Source organism: Somniosus microcephalus, chromosome 3 (genome assembly GCF_052327205.1).
Source record: "Somniosus microcephalus isolate GS21.2 chromosome 3, FLI_Smic_1.0, whole genome shotgun sequence".
Taxonomy (NCBI): Eukaryota; Metazoa; Chordata; class Chondrichthyes; order Squaliformes; family Somniosidae; genus Somniosus; species Somniosus microcephalus.
Genome location: NC_140989.1, coordinates 188897501 through 188919538, shown reverse-complemented (window position 1 = coordinate 188919538; position 22038 = coordinate 188897501). Strand labels below are relative to the sequence as shown.

Below are 22038 nucleotides of genomic sequence, written 5' to 3'. Positions count from 1 at the left end.
GGGACAGGGGAATGGAGTTCAAGGAGCCGGTTGGCAGCAGAGACAAAACGCCGGGGTTATCTTTGCTCACTGGGACAATCCTAGTGTACTGTGCGAATTTGGCAGAGAAGAATGCGGCCCAATAGCACTTGATGTGATCCAGCCAGATCTTGTGATGAATGGCTAAACCAGTTGTGCGGCAGATACCCTCAAGGCTGCGTGCCCCTTGCACTTGATGAAGCAAAGGTGGGGGTTATACCAAGGAGCTCGATCAGAACAAGAGCGTGTAAAGGCAATAATGGTGGACGTGATTATGGTGGTTAAGCAGATCGACGGGTGCATCCATATTGTGGCAAATGGAAGGCCAAAGGCTAGGTAGTTGGGATTTGGAAAGTGCAGTTGTACATGATTTGGGAGAAGAGTTTTTTTTCCCCAGGGTTGTACACAGATGAAAGTGAGGTTGGAATTAGGTAGGTGGATGCGGGTGGTGGATACAGGATATGGTCACTGATGGCCTCGTCAGTGATTGAGACAATGGGCAATGGGAAGAGAGGCCATGGGAGATAACAAGATTGTGGATTGGGGGGGGGGGGGGGGGTGTAATTATAGGTAGGAGAGTTTCTATGGAGGGAAAGGTTTAAGGAGGACAGGAGGCAAGTAAATTCAGGAGAGGGCAAAGAAAGCCGAAATGAAGATTGAAATCACTGAGGATTACTGCTTAGCTGTGCAAACAGGCCTGCTTTTTATTTGTGAATCAGAGAACATTCCTTTGTGGACAGTAATAAAATCTGGAGTTATGAACAGAGCCATTTTGTCCACAGCTGGAGAGAGATGTTCCACATGTTGTTTCGCTTGGCTTTCTCTCTCTCTCAGGGCTATCTCTGCTTTGGAGGTTGGTGACCAGCACACACCAAACCTTCTGGCTTCTGCACATGATCATTGCATCAGACCTCTAATGGACCTGCCCATTCCATCGCATCATCCAACCACACTCTCCTTTGCCTGACTTCTGATCTGTTACCATCAATGATTTGAGACTGAAACAACCCCAACTGTGACTCATGAATAATGTGCCCACAGTATATTATTTTTCACCCTGGGTGACTGAATCAGCCCAAGTTCAAGCCATGCTCCAGTTACTATATACAGTTGACTAAATGACATTCCATTGCACACTGCTATAGCATATGATCCTCTTTATAACACAACTACTCTGAAAATCCATTTATTGCAACCGTGTTGATATTAAATGAATAGAAAGACACAATTCTATCTCAAGGTGTTCTCCCCCGCGGGGTTTGAATAGACTTATGCCATGAATTGAAACCTGTAGGACAGTGTTGTCAGACCGAGTGGCTTCTTACCACAGGAGGTGTTGATGACGTCGCGCAGTTCAGCGTATTTCCATTTGCCGAGGTCATATTTCTTCGTACCAGCAGCAGCCTTGGTAGCCTGGACTTGAGGACTTCTGTTGAAAAGAGGAAGGGCAGTGAGACAACTTGGCAGAGGAGCCAACCTAGCACCACCTATTAGCATACAATCCACAAACAGTGGGGGAAGAGTTGGACTCAATTCAAGTGCTGCCCTCGTACACCAGGCAACAATAAAATAACAAACTGGGAAAAGAAGTTTGATTCAAACCCGTTAAATGAAATTGCCAAACACAAAGAAAGGTATTAGAAAAGAGCAGGCTCACTGGATTAGACAAATGCGACATGGATCTAGCATTGGCACAGGAACGAAGGCCAGATTCTGTGCCAATTTTTCGATGACTCCAAGATATAGCGTACCAAAGCGAACATTCCCTAATTATACGCTTTAGACTGTGCACTTTTATGGTTCAACCGACAAAATCTTCACACATGAAGCAGCCGTATTTCAGTTTAATCAGCTTCACGTCATCAGGAAAAAGCCGACCTCAAGTGGAATTTGGAAGCCCTTTAATTTAAAGCCGTCACTCAGATCTGGTTGGATTATGGAGCAGAATTGACGTTAGCCACAGAAAAGGTCATGCGCTGGGTCAGACTGTTCCATTCCCTTTCAGCTGAAGGGCACATAGTGGAATCTGAAACTACAGTAGAAAGAAGATATCTGCTCTCCATTAGGGTTCCCAACCCTCCCAGAATGATCGGGAGTTTCCTGGAATCAGCAGTTCCGATCCAGAGCACTGCCTCTAGCAGTCCGGAAGATCAGCGATTTAAATTTCCTGCCGCAGCGTGCCCACATGAACAACAGACACAGGGTACCGTAAATAATTACCAACTGTTGGCCTGGCGTCAGGAGTCACAACGAGGTATGCTGCACTAATTTTAATCATTTCCCAGCAATTCTCCACAGAGCTCATCACCGGCTACTGCTCAGAGCCACTGGGGGGGGGGGGGGGGGGGGGGTAAAAAGAGAGGGAAACTGGGGAATTGGGTCTCAGGGGAGGGAGAGACAGAGAGACTAAAGAATGGGGACTCGGGGGAAGAGATGGAGACTGGGGAATGGGGGCTCGGGGAGAGAGATGGAGACTGGGGAATGGGGGCTCGGGGAGAGAGAGGGAGACTGGGGAAATGGGGGCTCGGGGGATCTGGGGACTGGGGGAGAGAGGGAGACTGGGGAATCGGGGCTCGGGAGAGAGAGATGGAGACTGGGGAATGGGGGCTCGGGGAGAGATGGAGACTGGGGAATGCGGGCTTCGGCAGAGAGGGAGACTAGGGAATGGGGGCTCGGGGGGAACGATGGAGACCGGGGAATGCGGGCTCAGGGGAGAGATGGAGACTGGGGAATACGGGCTTCAGCAGAGATGGAGACCGGGGAACGGGGGCTCGGGGAGAGATGGAGACTGGGGAATGGAGACTTGGGGGAGAGAGGGAGACTGGGGAATGGGGACTCGGGAGATATGGAGACTGGGGGAGACTGGAGAATGGGGATTCAGGAGATATGGAGACTGGGGACTCAGGAGAGAGAGGGAGACTGGGGAATGCGGGCTTCGGCAGAGAGGGAGACTAGGGAATGGGGGCTCGGGGGAACGATGGAGACCGGGGAATGCGGGCTTCGGCAGAGATGGAGACTGGGGAATGGGGACTCGGGGAGAGATGGAGACTGGGGGCTCAGGAGAGAGAGGGAGACTGGGGAATGCGGGCTTTGGCAGAGAGGGAGACTAGGGAATGCGGGCTCAGGGGAGAGATGGAGACTGGGGAATACGGGCTTCGGCAGAGATGGAGACCGGGGACTGGGGGCTCGGGGAGAGATGGAGACTGGGGAATGGGGACTCGGGAGATATGGAGACTGGGGGCTCAGGAGAGGGAGACTGGGGAATGGGGGCTCAGGGAGAGATGGAGACCGGGGAATACGGGCTTCGGCAGAGAGGGAGACTGCGGAATGGGGCCTCGGGGGAACGATGGAGACTGGGGAATGGGGGCTTAGGGGAGAGATGAAGACCGAGGAATGGGGGCTCAGGGAGAGAGAGGGAGACTGGGGAATGGGGGCTCGGGGGAACGATGGAGACCGGGGACTCAGGGGAGAGATGGAGACTGGGAAATGGGGGCTCAGGGAAGAGATGGAGACTGGAGAATGGGGACTCAGGGGAGAGATGGAGACGGGAATGGGCCTAGCATTTCCTGCAGACCTGGCAGCTGCAGTAGTAGCAAGGTGGTGAGAGGGAGCAACACTGAGAGGGAGCAGCCAGTTGAAGAGTTAAGTGAAACCTGGGGACCTTACTGTGGGTAAACAGTGAACGATTATTTGCACTGGTGGGATTCCAAGGATTCTCACTAGAAAAAACAAGGGGGAAGGAAGTTTCTTGAACTGAGGCCCATTAAGACTGTGGGATCATTCACCACATGCAGATATTGAGGTGACATTAAAACTTCATTTCAAAGGGAGTGGGATAAATATTTGATCATGTGAGCATGTCACGTGATTGGGCATCACATGGTCAGATGTCATGTGATCAAACCTCCAGGAATGTCTCCAACAACCAGAGTTGGCAACCCTACTCTCCATGTCTGTGTGTAACCGTCTAGCAAACATAGGAAATTAGAGAATTGGCAACAGAAATGTTGTTCATGATGATATAGCTGGTATAAAATGTAGTCATGTAGATCTCCATTATCCACAGTTCTCAATGTAGACTGAAGGAGGTCTAAAAGGAGCTAACCATTGGGAGGGAGACCATTGTGTTGCGCAGAACGGCATTTGATAGATTTGAAGTTCAAGTTTGGAAAGTCCAAAAACTGAAGATCTGGAGTGTGAATTTAATAGACATGTCCAGTGATCTGATTGTCCTCTCTGCCAGATATTGGACAAATTCTACCTCCCCCAACCAACCACAAATCACACTCATTGTCCTTCCCAACCAATCCGCCAAACGCCAGACACAATCTCTCCCTTTTGGTCCCCTGCCCACATCAAGAATATCTACACCAAACCCTCCACGCTAGACTACAGAGATTTAATATTAGGGAAATTAACATGCAAACCATGAAGGAATGAACACAAAATGAAAGGCACCAAAGAAAATCTGAATCCAGCAACTGAAAGGAGGAATATTTAAAAGAAATAATCTGTGTTGCATTGTCTCACGTACACAATGGAGATAAGCTTGTGTCTCTTCACTCGAGAGAAAGACCTGCATTTATATAGTACTTCTCACATTTTTCAAAAGTAACTCAAAAGTGTTTCCTAAACAGTGAGTTAATATGAAGTGCAGCGATTTTCCACACAATGTGATGCCATGAATGGCAGTGAGATGAATGGTCAGTTATTCTGTCTTTGGTGGTGTTGTTTGAGGGATTAATGTTGACCAGGACAATGCCCAACTCCCTCCCCTCCCCCTTCTTCAAATAGTCCCATTTGTAACAGCCACCTGAACTGGTGGGCAGGCTCTAGTTTAATGTCTCATCCAATCAGCAGCACTAATAATTCCAGTAAACAGGATTTCTCCATTTTAATGCTAAGCTGTGCTCTGTTTTTCAGGAAACTAAACACCAATAAATAGCAAATGGATAGGCTAAAGATGCATTAAATGTCAAAATGAGTTTAACCAGTAGCACTGACAGTAAAGAGATTTGTTACAACAAAGATCATCCCATTCTAACCCTAATTTATTGAAGAAAAATCCTAGGGATTTACTTAATTAGCTGCTCTATCCTCAACTTTTGGAGTTGTGAGGCTTAGGCTGTCTCAACAATCTGTGCCAATTAAGTCTCTATCCCATACCATGTCAACAGCATTGTAGTAATCCACTTGACAGATTATCATCCACTGCATTACTTCTTGATGCGCCTCAATAACTTCAAGGCTCAAAGTTAACTGGATAAAACAAGGCTTTTATTAGCAAAGAAAGATGCCTGTGTCTTCACCTAGCATTCTGCTGTTCTGCTGCAAGACAAGCCTGGGCTTGTCTTAAGTAGGGCCAGGTATGGGCGGAGCCGACACACCCAATGGGGAGAAAGGGGGCGGTGCACTATATACAATGCAAGGTAAAACACAGGAGCAGGCAATACAATATATGTAGTTAAATACAGAGTCTGATGAATGACATATTTCATCACACTTCTCTTGTGTTGTGTTGATTTCTCGACAGTGAGACAGCTGGTGCGCTTTTACACCCCATTTGTAAGAGAACTAACTATGTCTGGTTTCAGTGATGTCAAATTTGCTTGGGTTACACAGCGGACAGATCTGGCAATAATGGAACAACGGCACATGTGCAAGATTTTCCCATTCTTGTTGTGGACCTTGGCTGTCGAGAGAACTTTGACAGCCGCATTGCCTCTCCTTGATCTAACCATGAAGCAGCAGACAGGAGGCGATCTTGCATCTTCACAGACAACCAATGCTCCATATACCAGGAAAAGTGGAAAGAGAAAAGCACCAACGTTCCATGCACTTTACTGATCAGTAAATATAGCTCAGTCTCTCTAAGCACCTCCAAACAGGATGGCAGCTTTGACATATAATTATTGTAGTCACTAATGAACAATATGGACTACTTCAGAAATATCGCAACATTTGATGCATCCTCAACCCCACGAGCGAAGCTGTTAACGGTCACTGTGGAAACCTGAAATGTATGAGGGAAAGGCTTTCGCGCCCCTAATCCTCAAAGGCAAGTTTAATCCTGAGTAACACAAAACTCAAACCTACATTTCTTCTGAAAATTTCTAGCCATTACAGAGTTAATTTAAAAAAATTAAAATTAAAAATGTTGCATCTAAATTTATTTGAGAATTGATACCCTGGCCCTCCATTAAGCCAAGTGAGGAGAGAGTCAACCCCTTGAACCCAGACCCATGTCTAAACATTTTTTCCAATTAGACTTCCTGATAGTTAACGCTCGAACGTTTCACAAACACCAAATGAGCTGAGTACCTACACTCACTTTGCCCTTAATGGAGTTCCCACTCCTTTAAGAAAATAAATCTTCGATTGAAGTTTTCTATTGTAAAACTCCAGAAGTTCCACCTGATAGGGGGGTGGTGGAAGCAAATTCAATAATAACTTTCAAAAGGGAATTGGGTATGTACTTAAAAATGAAAAAAATTGCTATGGGGAAAGAGCAGGGGAGTGGAACTAATTAGATAGCTCTTTCAACAGGCACGATGGACATGTACTATAAAATCACTGGATGAAACAGCAGAGACTCCCGACTCAAATTCCAGCTCAGTGTCAGTACCTGAAGATGGGGCAACCTCAAAAGAAGGGATCAGCAGCAGCTACAGTGAGAAAGATCAGATCCAGCAGCAGGATCTAGCAGGAAACTAGGACAGTAGCTGGTTGCAGAGTTTTAAAATTACACTGAGAAATATGAATTTTTTAATGGCAAAAAACTCAAGCTGCTTCATAAAATCTTTGGGTATTCTCTTGTCACAAACTACAAACAGATTGTTCCATCTCTGAATGTACTGATTATTCAACAGTCTCTCCCCATCCGCACACCAGGCAAACCCAGGGCTCAAGATCCTGTGTGCTATGCACAGGATGTTGTAATACAGTAGCTGGAAAATTATTTTCACCATTTTAACAAAAAAATGCAAGCACTTGCTTTTCAGGAAAGAGAACTTTAAAAAGTTAGCCTGGCGTCTATTAATGTCTTTTAAACACTGCAGTGTCTTTTACAAGTAACTGTGGACAGCAGTATAAAGCTGTACAACGAATCAACTGTAAAGTTACCTCTGCACTTTCTGCAAAAAGCCCTAGCCCAAGAAATATATTTATCCCAATTATATATAGTGTTTGGCAAATTTTAATTTACCATGAAAATGTACACAAACCTTCAGTATGTGATTCTTAGATGAGCTGTTGATATTTCAATGCACATTTTAAGCAGCACTTTGTTACCTACCTAGCCAGGTAATCCGACATTTCTTTGGCCATTTCTTCCCTAAAAGATAAACAAGACTGTGCGTCAGTAATCAGTACATGATTCAGAGCGTGTTAATACATTACTGAAAAAGTACTCAAGAAGGTCTGACATTACCAGGAGGCAGGAAGCCAGTCGTGCATTTAGTTCATTGGTAACATTTAGTAAGACACAAAAGGCAGAAGACGATACCTCACTCATACAGGGGGCTCACAGAGAACTCCCGCACATGCCATGCTGTGAATCGAGAAAGTGGCAAACCCAAAGTATCGGCAGAAAAGGCAATATTGGAAAGCAGAAGGGAAGCTGGTAGCAGAGCTCTCAATATTTTCGCAGCATCTTAACACGGTGTAACAAATGGTATATCCCTTCTGTGGAGCAGCTATCCACTGTACAAGAGGCACACAACTACCTTTCGATGCTCAGAACAGTGCCAGCTTTTACAGCTTGTGTACTGTCCTCACCTTAAATTCTAAAACCTAGCTGTAAATCTGGAAGGCATGCAAAAAAAGTAATGTGTCACAGGGAACGAAGGTTAATCTACACTAGAACTGGAGTGTTACAATGACATCTGTAGGTTTAAAAAAAAAAAATGTTTCAATTAACCAAATCAGTGCCATTCTCTCTCTCCCCATAACTGCCCTTTATATAAAGGGGTAACCCTAGTCTAGAAAAACAACTGCAAAGTTTTTAAATTAAAGGAGTTATATGTCTTTAGAGCTGAATTTTCAAAATGAATGCTGAAAATTTGAAACTCCATTGAAACCCCACTTAACCCTCTGAGTTACACAGCAAGGACAGTAATCAGCAGCAACCCTTCCAGATTCGGATGTGTGTGGATATGTCCTGGATGCAACCAATTCAGTCTAGGATTTCAGTTGGTTGGAAAACACCCTTTAGAGCAAGTTCCCCTTTTTAAAAAAAAAATCTTGCTCCTACCTCCAAAATGGGAGGTTGGGAGACAGAGGAAATAAGGTAACAAGTTAAAACAGAATTTCTATTAGAGAAAAAAGTTTAGTAAATACAGAACACAATAAATAGAAAGAATGAAATTTCAAGGTTTAAAAAAACTCATTAGGAAAAATAAAAATGAACCGGACGCAGAAAAAGGACAGCAGGGCAAGGCAAGGTGAAGGGTTTAAACTGTTTTGTTTAGTATTTATTTTGCAAGCTTACAAATGGTATTAGAGTAATAAAGGTACTCTTGACATGTGAAAAGTTTGATTATTGTACTATCAGTGCTTCAGTATCTGAGTGAATACTTACAGAACAGTTAGCTGAAGGAGATTATTGTTTCCCGGGAATCTACCAGCAGTGTAAGTATTAATAGAGGAGATTGCACTTGGAAACCAAACCCATTATGCTGTTCCATAAATTGGCAGAAGAATGCCACGCAAGCATCCCTGCGAGTTGAGTAATTTTACTGCAAATTTTTTTTTCCCAGATTATATGTTTCATTACCTTTACAGTCTACAGGTAACAATATTTAAATGTGGAGTGCTCTCCGTTAATTTGAATAGTGGATGGTTCATGTTGCTCAATGCTCCTTTCAGCTAGCTAGGATTGGATTGACACTTATATATGTTCTTATTACTGTTGATCAATGCCACGTCTCACCGGTGTTGAGCCCATACTTCATTTAATGAGGCAGCGGTTGTTTAGATAGCCGATGGACTGATATTTTATAATCATGACTAGTCAATCTCCTGCGCTGTTGCACACAGGGAAGTTAAGACCAAGTGTAATCTTCAGGTGAAATGAGTTAGAGGGCGGGGGGATAATTAGACCAGGGTGCACAGACATAATTCAATGCTCATTTTTAGTCATACATTCTATCCTTATATTTAGATATTTCTATTATAAATTCTTATAATGACAAGTGCCTCTGTAAACTTGTGACCCTGTCTGTAATTACAGCCTCCTGCCAGTGGTGGTGCTGCAGCACCCGAACGCGTGGCTGTAATTTTAGGTTGACCAGTGTATATCGGCAGTTTCCATTATAAATGTAAATATAGGAATTTATAATGGAAAAGGTTGACAGACAAGATATTTTATTATAAGGCAAACAACTAGTATATATTTTTAAACATACAGCAGAGGACACAACAGTTTCGAGTTCAATTTTACTCTGCGCAGGTCAAAGGTGTGCAAATTGCTCCTTGGTCACAATCACGTGTTCATGGATAACTATCGGGAAGGTGCAACCAAGTGTCAAGAACTGGGGGCATCTGGGACAATTCCAGGATTTGGAGCAGGGGAGGTGGGGATGTATCCCATGAGGAAAATATCTGCGGCAGCACATTCTCTCCTCCCCCCTCTACTGGTTGCACCTATGCAATACAGCATGAAGCAGATAACATCAGGATAGAAATAAATTGTGAGCTAAAATGTGATCCCAGTTTCCAGGATGGCTGGAGATAAAACATTGAGAAGGTAATGTGGAATCTGTGGTGTTCAATGATTCATCGTCCTACCTCGCTTAAACCAAATTTAATTGCTAGCAGTTCAGAGTATTTTTTTTAACTTTTTTTATTGATGATTATTCTATGGTACTTCTGGTCATCAAAGTGAAAGATATCAGCGCTGGAGAAAGGAAAACTTTCCACTTCAGATGTCAGAATCAAGCAGTCCTAAGGTCAGGTATAACAGGCTGATGCAGAGTAAAGCTTCCTTCATTCTGCCTCAATAGTACCTCAGCCCAACCCTCATTAGAGCACTGTCTACTGAAACGGATATGATACTTCTCCATTTCTCACACCAGTCACCTTGCAGCCTCTCAGACTGACAATTTAGTGCCAGTTAGCGCAATATATGCACCTTTTGGTCGCACTCACTAGGAACTGGATTGAAACCACCCAAACTCTCAGCCAGCAGGCAGGCAGGAAATACACCAGTCCAGGCTGGAGACTCAATAGTTATAAACCATTGCCATTCCCACTGATACAGCAAGCAAATAGGAGCAACTCTCACAGACAAGCAAGAATCAAAAGTGTTGAACTGGAACAGTCAGATTAAGAATATTGAAACGTAGTTTTGACTTTATGCGCTTAGTTTTTTTTTTAAAGGAAAAAGAGGGGAGACAAATGTACCATCACCACTATCATAATCAACAACATCCCCGTCACCAATACCCAATAGTGCAAGTAAAACAAATGAAATAACAGAAAACTCATACATTGTCATTTTGGATTCTGGTCCACCAGATCTGGAAATAGAACACACTTTAGTTAGATTCTTCCAGGTACACAAGCCTCACACCTTCCCACAAGCAGACAGCTCGGGGTAACTCTGTACATGTATTTTATTGGAGTTCTATTGATTTTATTTCTTCAGATTAAAAATAATCTTGGAATTCATGCAAAAATCATGATGATTAGAAAGTCTCTCATCATAAAATCACTTGATTTATTAATGTGTCTAATTATTTGTATGGGAACCCATGTGCGTGAATTCTGCATTAATGTAGCATAATTAATATGCAGAGTGTGTGATGTAATAAGTATGCAAGATAGAAATGCAGGGTACATATCCATACTTAGCAGCCACTGCAACTGGTCGGACGTGTTTAACTTCAACACTGTGAAAGAGAAGACATTTATTATTAAGCTTCCAGCATGAACAGCAGGAGGAATTGGAGGACAAAAACAATAGGAATGGGGATTTTAAAACATTTTTAAACCCCTACCTCTTAATTCCTGCGTCCATTGGAGATTCATCACTGATGAGCTCAGACTCACTCCGTGCGATCCTCATGGCAAGTTCCCGATCACGTCGCTCTTGTTCGAGCAGTATCTGCTTACGGCTTTCCTCCTCACGCTCTGTGGCAAGCTGAGCCTCCAATTCAGCCTGGCAACCACAAATGTGTCCAAAGAACATGCAAAAAGATCATTAGTTTGGAGCTTTTATTATTGATCATATCCACAAAGGCAGTTTGCCAGACCAGCTAAATGTCTAATGGAAAGCAAATTCACTCCTCATTTCTAACTGACAATGGACCAACTTCAGATGTCAGAGTTGTTCCTTCAACATGAGAACTATGGACACAAAAAAGTCTCGATGTTGTTGGAGCTTTAAAGGGGAAAAAAGGTGAGGAAAACAATTCATGCGTAAGTGCACATTATGTGGAGCCACTAAAATTATCCCCGATTATTTGGTCACATCTAATTTGTCATTATCAGTCAAATTTTTGAAAGTACTGAATTTCAAGTGAAGATTGGGGCCATACCAGAGAAAATGACTGAGATGGAAGAGTGTGAAAGCTTTGCTGGGGACAAGGACAACAAAAGTGGAGGTGAGAGAGCAGTTGAGCAAATCGACGACTACTTAAATATCGTGGGGAATGGAGGGCCAAAGGCTAGGCAGTTGGTAGTTTGGAAAGTGCTACTTGTAAACAAGTGAAAGATGGCTTTGGTCTTAGTCCGTTCAGACAAATGATGAATTGGGCCAAAGGAACAGTTGTTCAGAGACTCAGGCTAAGACTTAAAGGAAAAGAAGCTAAGCAAAATTCAGGGAACTCCATATAGCTCAGCAAGAGAAATTTTGCAATACTGACTGGACAATTCTGCAATACAAATTCTACGGATGTAAGGAATACTGTACAATGCAAATGTAGGAGTACGTGCAAGGGATAAACTAGGAGAGAGATGACACGCCAGATGAAGCAGGGACCATTAACAATTGTGGAGGGCTCGAGAGGCACACCCTAGATGCCACAGCCAACCCATCCAAGGAGAGATAAAACCAGATCAATACGAGAGGATTCAACTTTAACCCAAGTACAAACTTTTCTGGAAGAAGTCACAAGTTTTTCACTAATACCCAACTTCAATAGAGATCATTTGATTGCTATCTAGTTACGTTGCTATGCAAGAGTCTATTGAGAGTGTAATCCTCAAGATTGTAATTGTGGAACTGATCTATAGGTTATGGAGCAGCGGACCTAACCGGGGACCAGAGCAGAGGCAGGAAATAAAGAGCGTGGTCGGAGAGGGGCTCAAACTCACTGTGAGCAGTGGAGGAGGAGCGGATCTAACTGGGGACCAGAGCAGAGAGAGGAGAAAAAAAAAATCAAGGAGTGACATCACAGAACAGCAGGTAGGTGATTCGTTGGTGAGTATTAGAGTGGTCTTTTTGTCTCTAAATTAGTGCAGTGTTTTAAACTAAGAGCTGGGGAGCAATAACTAATACTTTATTGGATTGATAACTTAACTAGATTAATTAATTAATATAACTTTAAATAAGCATATAAATAAAAAAATTCTAGAGATAGCAGGGCAGGCTATATGTCGGGACTGTAGGATGTGGGAGTTTGTGGACAGCAAGACTGTCCCAGATTCCCACATCTGCAGGAAATGTCTCTACCTTCAGTCACTCCGGCTCAGAGTCATTGAACTGGAGAGTGAGTTAGAGACACTCCGAAACATAAGGGACGGGGAGGAATTTCTAGATAGTTTTATCCAGAATACAGTCACACCCAAGAGGAAAGCACATGTTCAGGATTGGGAGGGCGTGACTGTTAGGGAGTTGGGTAGCGGGGATTTAGGAGAGGTTGAGAAGGAGGGTCCGCAGACACTGGTCCTGTCCAACAGGTACGATGTACTCGCTACCTGTGAGGACAAGGAGAAAGACTGCGGGGAGGACAGCCACAATGCAGACCAAGGCACCATGGCTCAGAGGGCTGTTCAAGGGGGGTAAAAGCAGAATAGAAAAGTGGTAGTGATAGGGGACTCTATAATTAGGGGGATAGATTGCATCCTCTGCAGCCAAGAATGAGAATCCTGAAGGATGTGTTGCCTCGAGGCAGCTAGAGAGGAACTTGGAAAGGGAGGGGGTAAATCCAGTGGTCCATGTCGGAACAAACGACATAGGTAGGAACAGGAAGGAGGTCCTGCTGAAGGAGCATCAGTAGTTAGGAGCTGAATTAAAAAGCATGACCTCGAGGGTAATAATCTCTGGATTATTGCCTGAGCCACATGCAAATTGGCATAGAAGCAGTCAGATCAGGAGAATTAACACGTGGCTAAAAAGCTGGTGTGGGAAAGAGGGGTTCCTTTTCATGGGACACTGGCACCAGTATTGGGACAGTAAGGAGCTGTATCGATGGGATGGGCTCCACCTGAACCGGGATAGGAGCCATGTCCTAGGGGAAAGGATAAATAGGGAGGTGACAAAGGCTTTAAACTTGTAAGATGGGGGGAGGGATCTACAAGAAAAGAAACCAGCCTAAATATAAACAAAACAGGAATGGAGAGCATAGGAAAGAATAAAGTAAGGGAGGACATTAAGAGAGTTATAGAATCGGAGTGTAAAAAGATTGTTAAACATAAACTGAGAGGAAATCCTATACAAAATCAGTTAAACTGTCTGTACAGCAATGCACACAGTGTCCGTAATAAAACAAGGGAGCTGGAGGCAATCATGCGTTGCGAGGAACCAGATATAGTAGGGATTACTGAGACATGGCTACAGAAAAATCAGGACTGGGAATTAAACATTGTAGGGTATAACATATTTAGAAAAGATAAAGGGAAAAAGGGAAGGTGGGGTAGCTGTGCTTATTAGAGATAACATAATGGCAGTAGAAAAAAGTGACGCAGCTATCAGCAAAACAGAAACAGAATCCATGTGGATAGCAATAAAAAATAATAAAGGATCAATCGCCCTAACAGGGGTAGTCTACAGACCACCTAATAGTGGAAGGGAGGAGGAGGAAGAAATATGTAAACAAATTAAGGAAATGAATAAAAGACATAGAATAATAATCAAGGGGGATTTCAACTACCCCAATATTAATTGGGCAGAAGAGGGATAAGGGAATGGAGTTCCTACAATGTGTACAGGACTCCTTTCTAACCCAATATATAAAAAGCCCAACAAGGAAGGATTCGCTATTGGATCCAGTAATGGGGAATGAACCAGAGCATATAAGAGAAGTAAAAGTAGGGGAACATCTAGGCAATAGTGACCATAATATGATACGCTTTACAATAATAATTAAGAAAGACATAAGTATGACAAAGACCAGGGTAATAGATTGGAGAAAAGCTGATTTTGAGGGGCTGAGACTAGAACTTGGGAAAATAAAATGGGCAACAATACTGGCAAACAATGATGTAGAACAGCAATGGGAAACATTTAAAACGGTGTTCAACAGAGTGCAGGAACAATATATTCTGCTAAAAAACAAGAACAAGCTCAACACTAATGAGACACCGTAGATGAATAAAACCATAAGGGAACAATTGAGGGTAAGGAAAGAGGTATACATTAAGTACATTGGCAGCAAGAGAAAGCGTGATGAGAGAGAATACGAAGATATTAGGAGAGAAGGCAAAGGGGAACTATGAAATTAAATTATCAAGGAACATAAAAAATAGTAAAATATTTTACAAGCACGAAAATTTAAAAAAAAGGTTGGAATGGGAATAGGGCCATTAAGGGATGGACAGGACAATACCACATGTAATGATAGAGATGGCAGAAATATTAAATAATTATTTTGCTTCAGTATTTACCAGGGAGATAGAACATGTGGAGATGACATCGGATGACGAGACTAGAAATGAGATAACTGCATTTAAAATAAAATGAGGAGATATATATTAAATAAACTAATGAAACGCAAAGAGGATAAAACCCCTGGTCCGGACGGATTACATCGGCGCATTTTAAAAGAATCTAGGGAAGAGATAGCAGAGGCATTACAACACATATTTAGTAATTCGTTGTAAAAAGGTGTAGTGCCAGAGGAGTCATAGAGTTTTACAGCACAGAAAGAGGCCCTTCGGCCCATCGTGTCTGCGCCGCCCATCCATCCCTGTCCAGTCTAATCCCATTTTCCAGCATTTGGTCCATAGCCTTGTATGCAATGGCATTTCAAGTGCTCATCCAAATGCTTCTTGAATGTTGTGAGGGTTCCTGCCTCTACCACCCTTTCAGGCATTGAGTTCCACATTCCAACCACCCTCTGGGTGAAAAGTTCCTCCTCAAATCCCCTCTAAATCTCCTGCCCCTTACCCTGAATCTATGCCCCCTTGTTATTGACCCCCCCCAACTAAGGGGAAAAGTTCCTCTTTATCTACCCTATCTATGCCCCTCATCATTTTGTACACCTCAATCAGGTCCCCCCTCAGCCTTCTTTGCTCCAAGGAAAACAACCCCAGCCTGTCCAGCCTCTCTTCATAGCTGAGGCGCTCCATCCCAGGTAACATCCTGGTGAATCTTCTCTGCACCCTCTCCAAAGCAATCACATCCTTCCTATAGTGAGGCGACCAGAACTGCACACAGTACTCCAGCTGTGGCCTCACCAGCGTTTTGTACAGCTCCATCATAACCTCCCTGCTCTTATATTCTATGCCTCGGCTAATGAAGGCAAGTATCCCATATGCCTTTTTAACCACCTTATCTACCTGTTCCGCTGCCTTCAGGGATCTATGTACATGTACATGTACACCAAGGTCCCTCTGACCCTCTGTACTTCCTAGGGTCCTACCACTCATTGTGTATTCCCTTGCCTTATTTGTCCGTCCAAAATGCATCACCTTGCACTTTTCAGGGTTAAATTCCATTTGCCACTTTTCCGCCCATCTGACCAACCCGTTTATATCGTCCTGTAGCCTGAGGCTTTCATCCTCGCAATTTACCACCCCACCAATTTTCGTGTCATCTGCGAACTTACTGATCATACCTTTTACATTCTCATCCAAATCATTTATGTAGATCACAAACAACAAGGGACCCAGCACTGATCCCTGAGGTACCCCACTGGACACAGGCTTCCAGTCACAAAAGCAACCTTCGACCATCACCCTCTGCCTCCTGCCACTCAGCCAGTTTAGGATCCAACGCGCCAAGGAACCCTGGATCCCATGGGCTCTTACCTTCTTGACCAGTCTCCTATGCGGGACTTTGTCAAAAGCTTTACTGAAGTCCATGTAAACCACATCCACAGCATTTCCCTCATCCACCCCCCTAGTCACCCCCTCGAAAAATTCAATCAGATTTGTCAGACATGATTTACCCTTGACAAAGCCATGCTGACTATCCCCGATTAATCCTTGCCTCTCCAAGTGGAGACTAATTTTGTCCCTCAGAATTTTTTCCAATAATTTCCCTACCACAGATGTTAGGCTCACTGGCCTGCAATTCCCTGGTTTATCCCTGCTACCCTTCTTGAATAATGGTACTACGTTAGCTGTTCTCCAGTCCTCTGGTACATCCCCTGTGGCCAGAGAGGTTCTGAAAATTTGTGTCAGAGCCCCTGCAATCTCCTCCTTTGCCTCCCACAGCAGCCTGGGATACATCTCGTCCGGGCCTGGGGATTTATCCACTTTTTGGCCTGCTAAAACCGCTAGCACCTCCTCCCTCTCAATGCTAATATGTTCAAGTATGTCACAGTCCCCTTGCCCGATTTCTATGTCTGCATCGTCTTTCTCCATAGCGAACACAGATGCAAAAAATTCATTTAAAACCCCGCCTACCTCATCTGGCTCTACACACAGATTGCCACTTTGGTCCCTAATGGGCCCTACCCTTTCCCTGGTTATCCTCTTGCCCTTAATATACTTATAAAACATCTTAGGATTTTCCTTTATTTTGCTCGCCAGTGTTATTTCATGGCCCCTCCTCGCCCTCCTAATTTCTTTTTTTAAGTACGCCCCTGCACTTTTTATACTCCTCCAGGGCTTCTTCCATCTTTAGTCTTTTGTAACTGCCAAAAGCCCCCCTTTTATTCCTAATGCATTTTTGTATATCCCTTGTCATCTAAGGTTCCCTTTGCTTGTTGGTCCCACTCTTGACCTTTACAGGAACATGTTGGCATTGTACTCTCTCTATTTCCCTTCTGAAAGTCTCCCACTGTTTTGATGTGGATTTTCCTATAAGTAGCTGCTCCCAGTCCACTTTGGCCAGATCCTGCCTTATCATATTAAAATCGGCCTTCCCCCAATTTAGAACCCTTATTTCCGGGCCGTCTTTGTCCTTTTCCATGACCACCTTAAATCTCACCGAATTGTGGTCACTGTCGCCAAAATGCTCTCCTACTGACACTTCCACCACTTGCCCGGCTACATTCCCTAGAATTAGGTCCAGTACCGCCCCCTCTCTTGTAGGACTTTCTACATGTTGGCTCAAAAAGCTCTCCTGGATGCACTTTAAGAATTCTGCACCCTCTAAGCCTTTCACACTCTGACTATCCCAATTTATATTGGGGAAGTTGAAATCCCCCACTATTATTTTCGCACTTTTCTGAGATTTGCCTACATATCTGTTCCTCTATCTCCCCCTGACTGTTTGGGGGCCTATAGTACACTCCCAGCAAAGTGCTTGCCCCCATTTTGTTTTTAAGTTCTACCCATATGGCCTCATTAGAGGAACCCGCTAATATATCATCCCTCCTTACAGCAGTAATTGACTCCTTAATTAATATTGCAACACCCCCTCCCCTTTTACACCCCCCTCTGTCTCGCCTGAAGATTCTATACCCCGGAATATTGAGCTGCCAGTCCTGACCCTCCCTCAACCATGTCTCCGTGATAGCAACAATATCGTACTCCCATGTGTTCAACAACAACTTCAGTTCATCCACCTTATTTGCAAGACTCCTTGCATTAAAATAAATGCCTTCCAGCCCTGCCATATTCTCTTTTGCCTTCACATATTTGCTCTGCCTTCCCAGCTGACTTGTTTTTCCCTCTGTATTTGGCTGTAAATCACCCCCTACTATAGCTCCACTCTGTACCCCATCCCCCTGCCAAGTTAGTTTAAACCCCCCCAGCAGTGCTAGCAAACCTCCCCGCAAGGATATTGGTTCCCCTCTGGTTCAGGTGTAAACCGTCCGACTTGTACAAGTCCCACCTTTTCCAGAAGCAGACCCAGTGATCCAGGAAACTAAAGCCCTCCCTCCTGCACCATCCCTTTAGCCACGCATTCATCTGTTCTATCTTCCTATTCCTATACTCACTAGCACGTGGCACCGGGAGTAATCTAGAGATTACAACCCTTGAGGTCCTGCTCCTTAATGCTTCACCTAGCTCCCTAAATTCTTGCTGCAGGACCTCATCCCTCTTTTTACCTATGTCGTTGGTACCATTGTGGACCACGACCACTGGCTGTTCACCCTCCCCCTCCAGAATGCCCTGCAGCCGCTCAGTGACATCCTTGACTGGCGGATAGCTAATGTAATGCCTATATTCAAGAAGGGAGATAGAACATGTCCAGGGAACTATAGATCAGTCAGCTTAATATCAGTGGTAGGAAAAATAATGGAATCCCTACTAAAGGAGAAAATGGAAGAACATCTAGAAACCAAAAATAATAATAAAGTCAGCATGGATTTCAAAAGGGAAAGTCTTGCTTGACCAACATCATTGAATTTTTTGAAGAGGTAACAGAGAGAGTAGACAAGGGTAATGCAGTAGATGTAATTTATCTAGATTTTCAAAAGCCCTTTGATAAGGTACCACATAATAGACTGATAAATAAGGTCAGGGAATGCGGAGTCAGTGGACAAGTAGCAGAATGGATAGCTAGCTGGCTTCAAGACAGAAAGTAGAGCGTAGGGGTAAAGGGTAGCTATTCAGAGTGGCAAAAGGTAGGAAGTGGTGTTCCACAAGGATCAGTGCTGAGACCACTGTTGTTCACAATTTATATTAACGATTTAGACTTTGGAATTAGAAACACAATTTCTAAATTTGCGGATGACACCAAATTAGGGTGGATAGTCAATAATGAGGAGGACTGCAACAAGTTACAAGAAGACATTAATAAACTTGCAGAATGGGCATATAATTGACAAATGAAATTCAACAGATAAATGTGAGGTATTACATTTTGGTAAGAAAATTAGGGTGGTCACACATATTACTTGGAAAATAAGAATCTAAATGGGGTAGAGGAACAAAGGGATTTCAGGGTACAAATCACAAAGTATTGACACAAGTTAGCAAGGCCATAAAAAAAGCAAACCAAGCACTAGGGTTTATTCCTAGAGGGAGAGAATGGAAAAGTAGTGAAGTTATGCTAAACTTGTATCGAACCTTGGCTAGACCACACTTGGAGTACTGCGTACAGTTCTGGTCACCATATTATAAAAAGGATATAGAGGCACTGGAGAGATTTGCAAGGATGATACCAGAAATGCGAGGGTATACAGATCAGGAAAGGATGAACAGGCTGGGCCTCTTTTCTCTTGAAAAAAGGGGTGACTTAATAGAGGTCTTTAAAATCATGAAAGGTTTTGATAGAGTAGATACAGAGAGAGTGTTTCCACTTGTGGGGAAGAAAAAAACTAGAGACCATCAATATAAGATACTCACCAAGAAATCAAATAGGGAATTCAGAAGAAACTTCTTTACCCAGAGAATGGTGAGAATGTGGAACTCGCTACCACAGGGAGTGATTGAAGTGAATAGTATAGATGCGTTTAAGGGGGGTTAGATAAGCATATGAGGGCAAATGGAATAGAAGGTTATGCTGATAGAGTTAAATGAGGAAAGACGGAGGAGGCTCAAGTGAAGCATAAATGCCGGCATGGACTGGTTGGGCCGAATGGCCTGTTCCTGTGCTGTATATCCTACGTAATCTTATATATTAAGCTGAACCCATCTAAGACTAAGTCTGCAGTGCTGATGGAGTTCACACAAAGTTGAACCCAACAACTGCTGTGCTATTGCTCTTGTTGCTAATTATTCTACTATTTGTGACAGCCATTCCAAAAACAATGTTCTTACCATAAGTAGAGCTATGAAAATAAAGTACCATTAAAGATAATACTCTATGTTGCTATTCATTTCTTGATCTCTGGTGAGCCAAGAGTTGAATGGTTTCCAAACTGAGGTTGATTTTACTTCGATGATCAGCAGAATATTTTTCTTATTCAGCGGGACAATTTGACACCATTCAAATGTATAGTGAATTCATTCTACAGCATCTATAGGCATTGCAGTGTTGAGATTTTTCACCTATCACTCTCTTTTTAACGTGTGCATTAACATGCAAAACCTACAGAACTCACCCCCAACTTACTGGGTCTTTTCCACCAGCTCAGTCTATACTAGGGATTTCACAATCAGAACCTGTCCTATCTACATTATGACTATAAAAACTATCCCTCGGACAGCCCACATTCTCTAGTAGCCACTGGATGCTGAACTTTCCAAACAGTGTGCACTGGAGTTATCAGGGATGTGGAGTACTACACCGCCCTGCAACAGCAGGCTGAACAAAGAAGGATTTTCCATTTATTAGTACTCATGCCTGAAAACAACAAAACTTCAAAAGAAACACTGCGAAAGAGAGTACTTAGTAGCTTCAGGACCATAAAGACTCTACTCACTTTCTCCAACAGCCTGAGGTAACACCGCTCTAAATGATTCATATCAACATAGGAACGTTAGGAAGAGGCAGCTATTCAGCCCCTCGAGCCTGCTCCTCCATTCAATGAGATCATGGCTGATCTGCACCTCAACTCCATATACCCAGCTTTGCTCCATATCCCTTGACACCCTTAGCTAACAAAAATCTATTGATCGCAGTCCTTAAATCTTCATTTGACTAAGCATTCATAGCCTTTTGGGGGGAGAAAGAATTCCAGATTTCTACTACCCCTTGTGAGAGAAAATGCTTCTTCATTTCACTTCTAAATGGTGTGGAGCGGTGTTGGACTGGGGTGGACAAATGTAAGAAGTCACACAACACCAGGTTATAGTCCAACAGTTTTATTTGAAATCACAAGCTTTCGGAGCGCTGCTCCTTCATCAGGTGAAGTGGAGAGAAGCATAAAGACACAGCTTATATAGTCAGAGAATAATGCCAGATGATTACAGGTAATCTTTCTAACTGCCATTTATCACACCTCGGTAGAGAGATAATCACAGCAATCAAAGGTGTGAATGGTGTCCAAACAGGTCAGTCAGGAAAACATTACATCAAAGAACAATGAGGTGGGGTCACAAGGGGTCAAATGTTGCAGTTGCTGGGGTCTGCATGAAAAACAAAAAACAGACAAAAACACTTTTTTTTCCCTGGAAATCACAGCAGGTCTGGCCGCATCTGTGTAGAGAGAACAAGCCAACAACGACTCGAGTCTGGATGACCCTACGTCAGGTGAGGTTACATGTAGCGTGACATGAACCCAAGATCCCGGTTGAGGCCGTCCTCATGAGTGCGGAACTTGGCTATCAGTTTCTGCTCTACGATTTTGCGTTGTCGTGTGTCTCGAAGGCCGCCTTGGAGAATGCTTACCCGAAGATCGGAGGCTGAATGTCCTTGACTGCTGAAGTGTTCCCCGACTGGGAGGGAACACTCCTGCCTGGCGATTGTTGCGCGGTGTCCGTTCATCCGTTGTCGCAGTGTCTGCATGGTCTCGCCGATGTACCATGCTCCGGGGCATCCTTTCCTGCAACGTATGAGGTAGACAACGTTGGCCGAGTCACATGAGTATGTACCATGTACCTGGTGGGTGGTGTCCTCACGTGTGATGATGGTATCTGTGTTGATGATCTGGCATGTCTTGCAGAGGTTGCCGTGGCAGGGTTGTGTGGTGTCGTGGTCGCTGTTCTCCTGAAAGCTGGGTAATTTGCTGCGAATGTTGGTCTGTTTGAGGTTAGGCGGCTGTTTGAAGGCGAGTAGTGGAGGCGTGGGGATGGCCTTAGCGAGGTGTTCATCATCATCGATGACATGTTGAAGGCTGCGAAGAACATGGCGTAGTT

At 43.8% G+C, this 22038-nt stretch overlaps 1 protein-coding gene across 5 annotated transcripts in view; it reads right to left on the bottom strand.

Annotated features, from left to right (window-relative positions):
* myo6a (myosin VIa) overlaps positions 1–22038 on the bottom strand; it is a 350780-nt gene that overhangs the window by 11689 nt on the left and 317053 nt on the right. For 3 of the 5 annotated variants that reach the window (XM_085982051.1, XM_085982053.1, XM_085982052.1), the window contains 5 exons: positions 11016–11176; positions 10866–10907; positions 10506–10535; positions 7313–7351; positions 1344–1447 (listed from right to left, as the gene is read on the bottom strand). In XM_085982051.1, coding sequence (XP_085838177.1) covers positions 1344–1447; positions 7313–7351; positions 10506–10535; positions 10866–10907; positions 11016–11176 — 376 coding nt within the window. Of the gene's footprint in view, positions 1–1343; positions 1448–7241; positions 7352–10505; positions 10536–10865; positions 10908–11015; positions 11177–22038 lie in introns of those variants that run through there. The other 2 variants (XR_015077588.1, XM_085982054.1) reach the window with 2 other exon arrangements.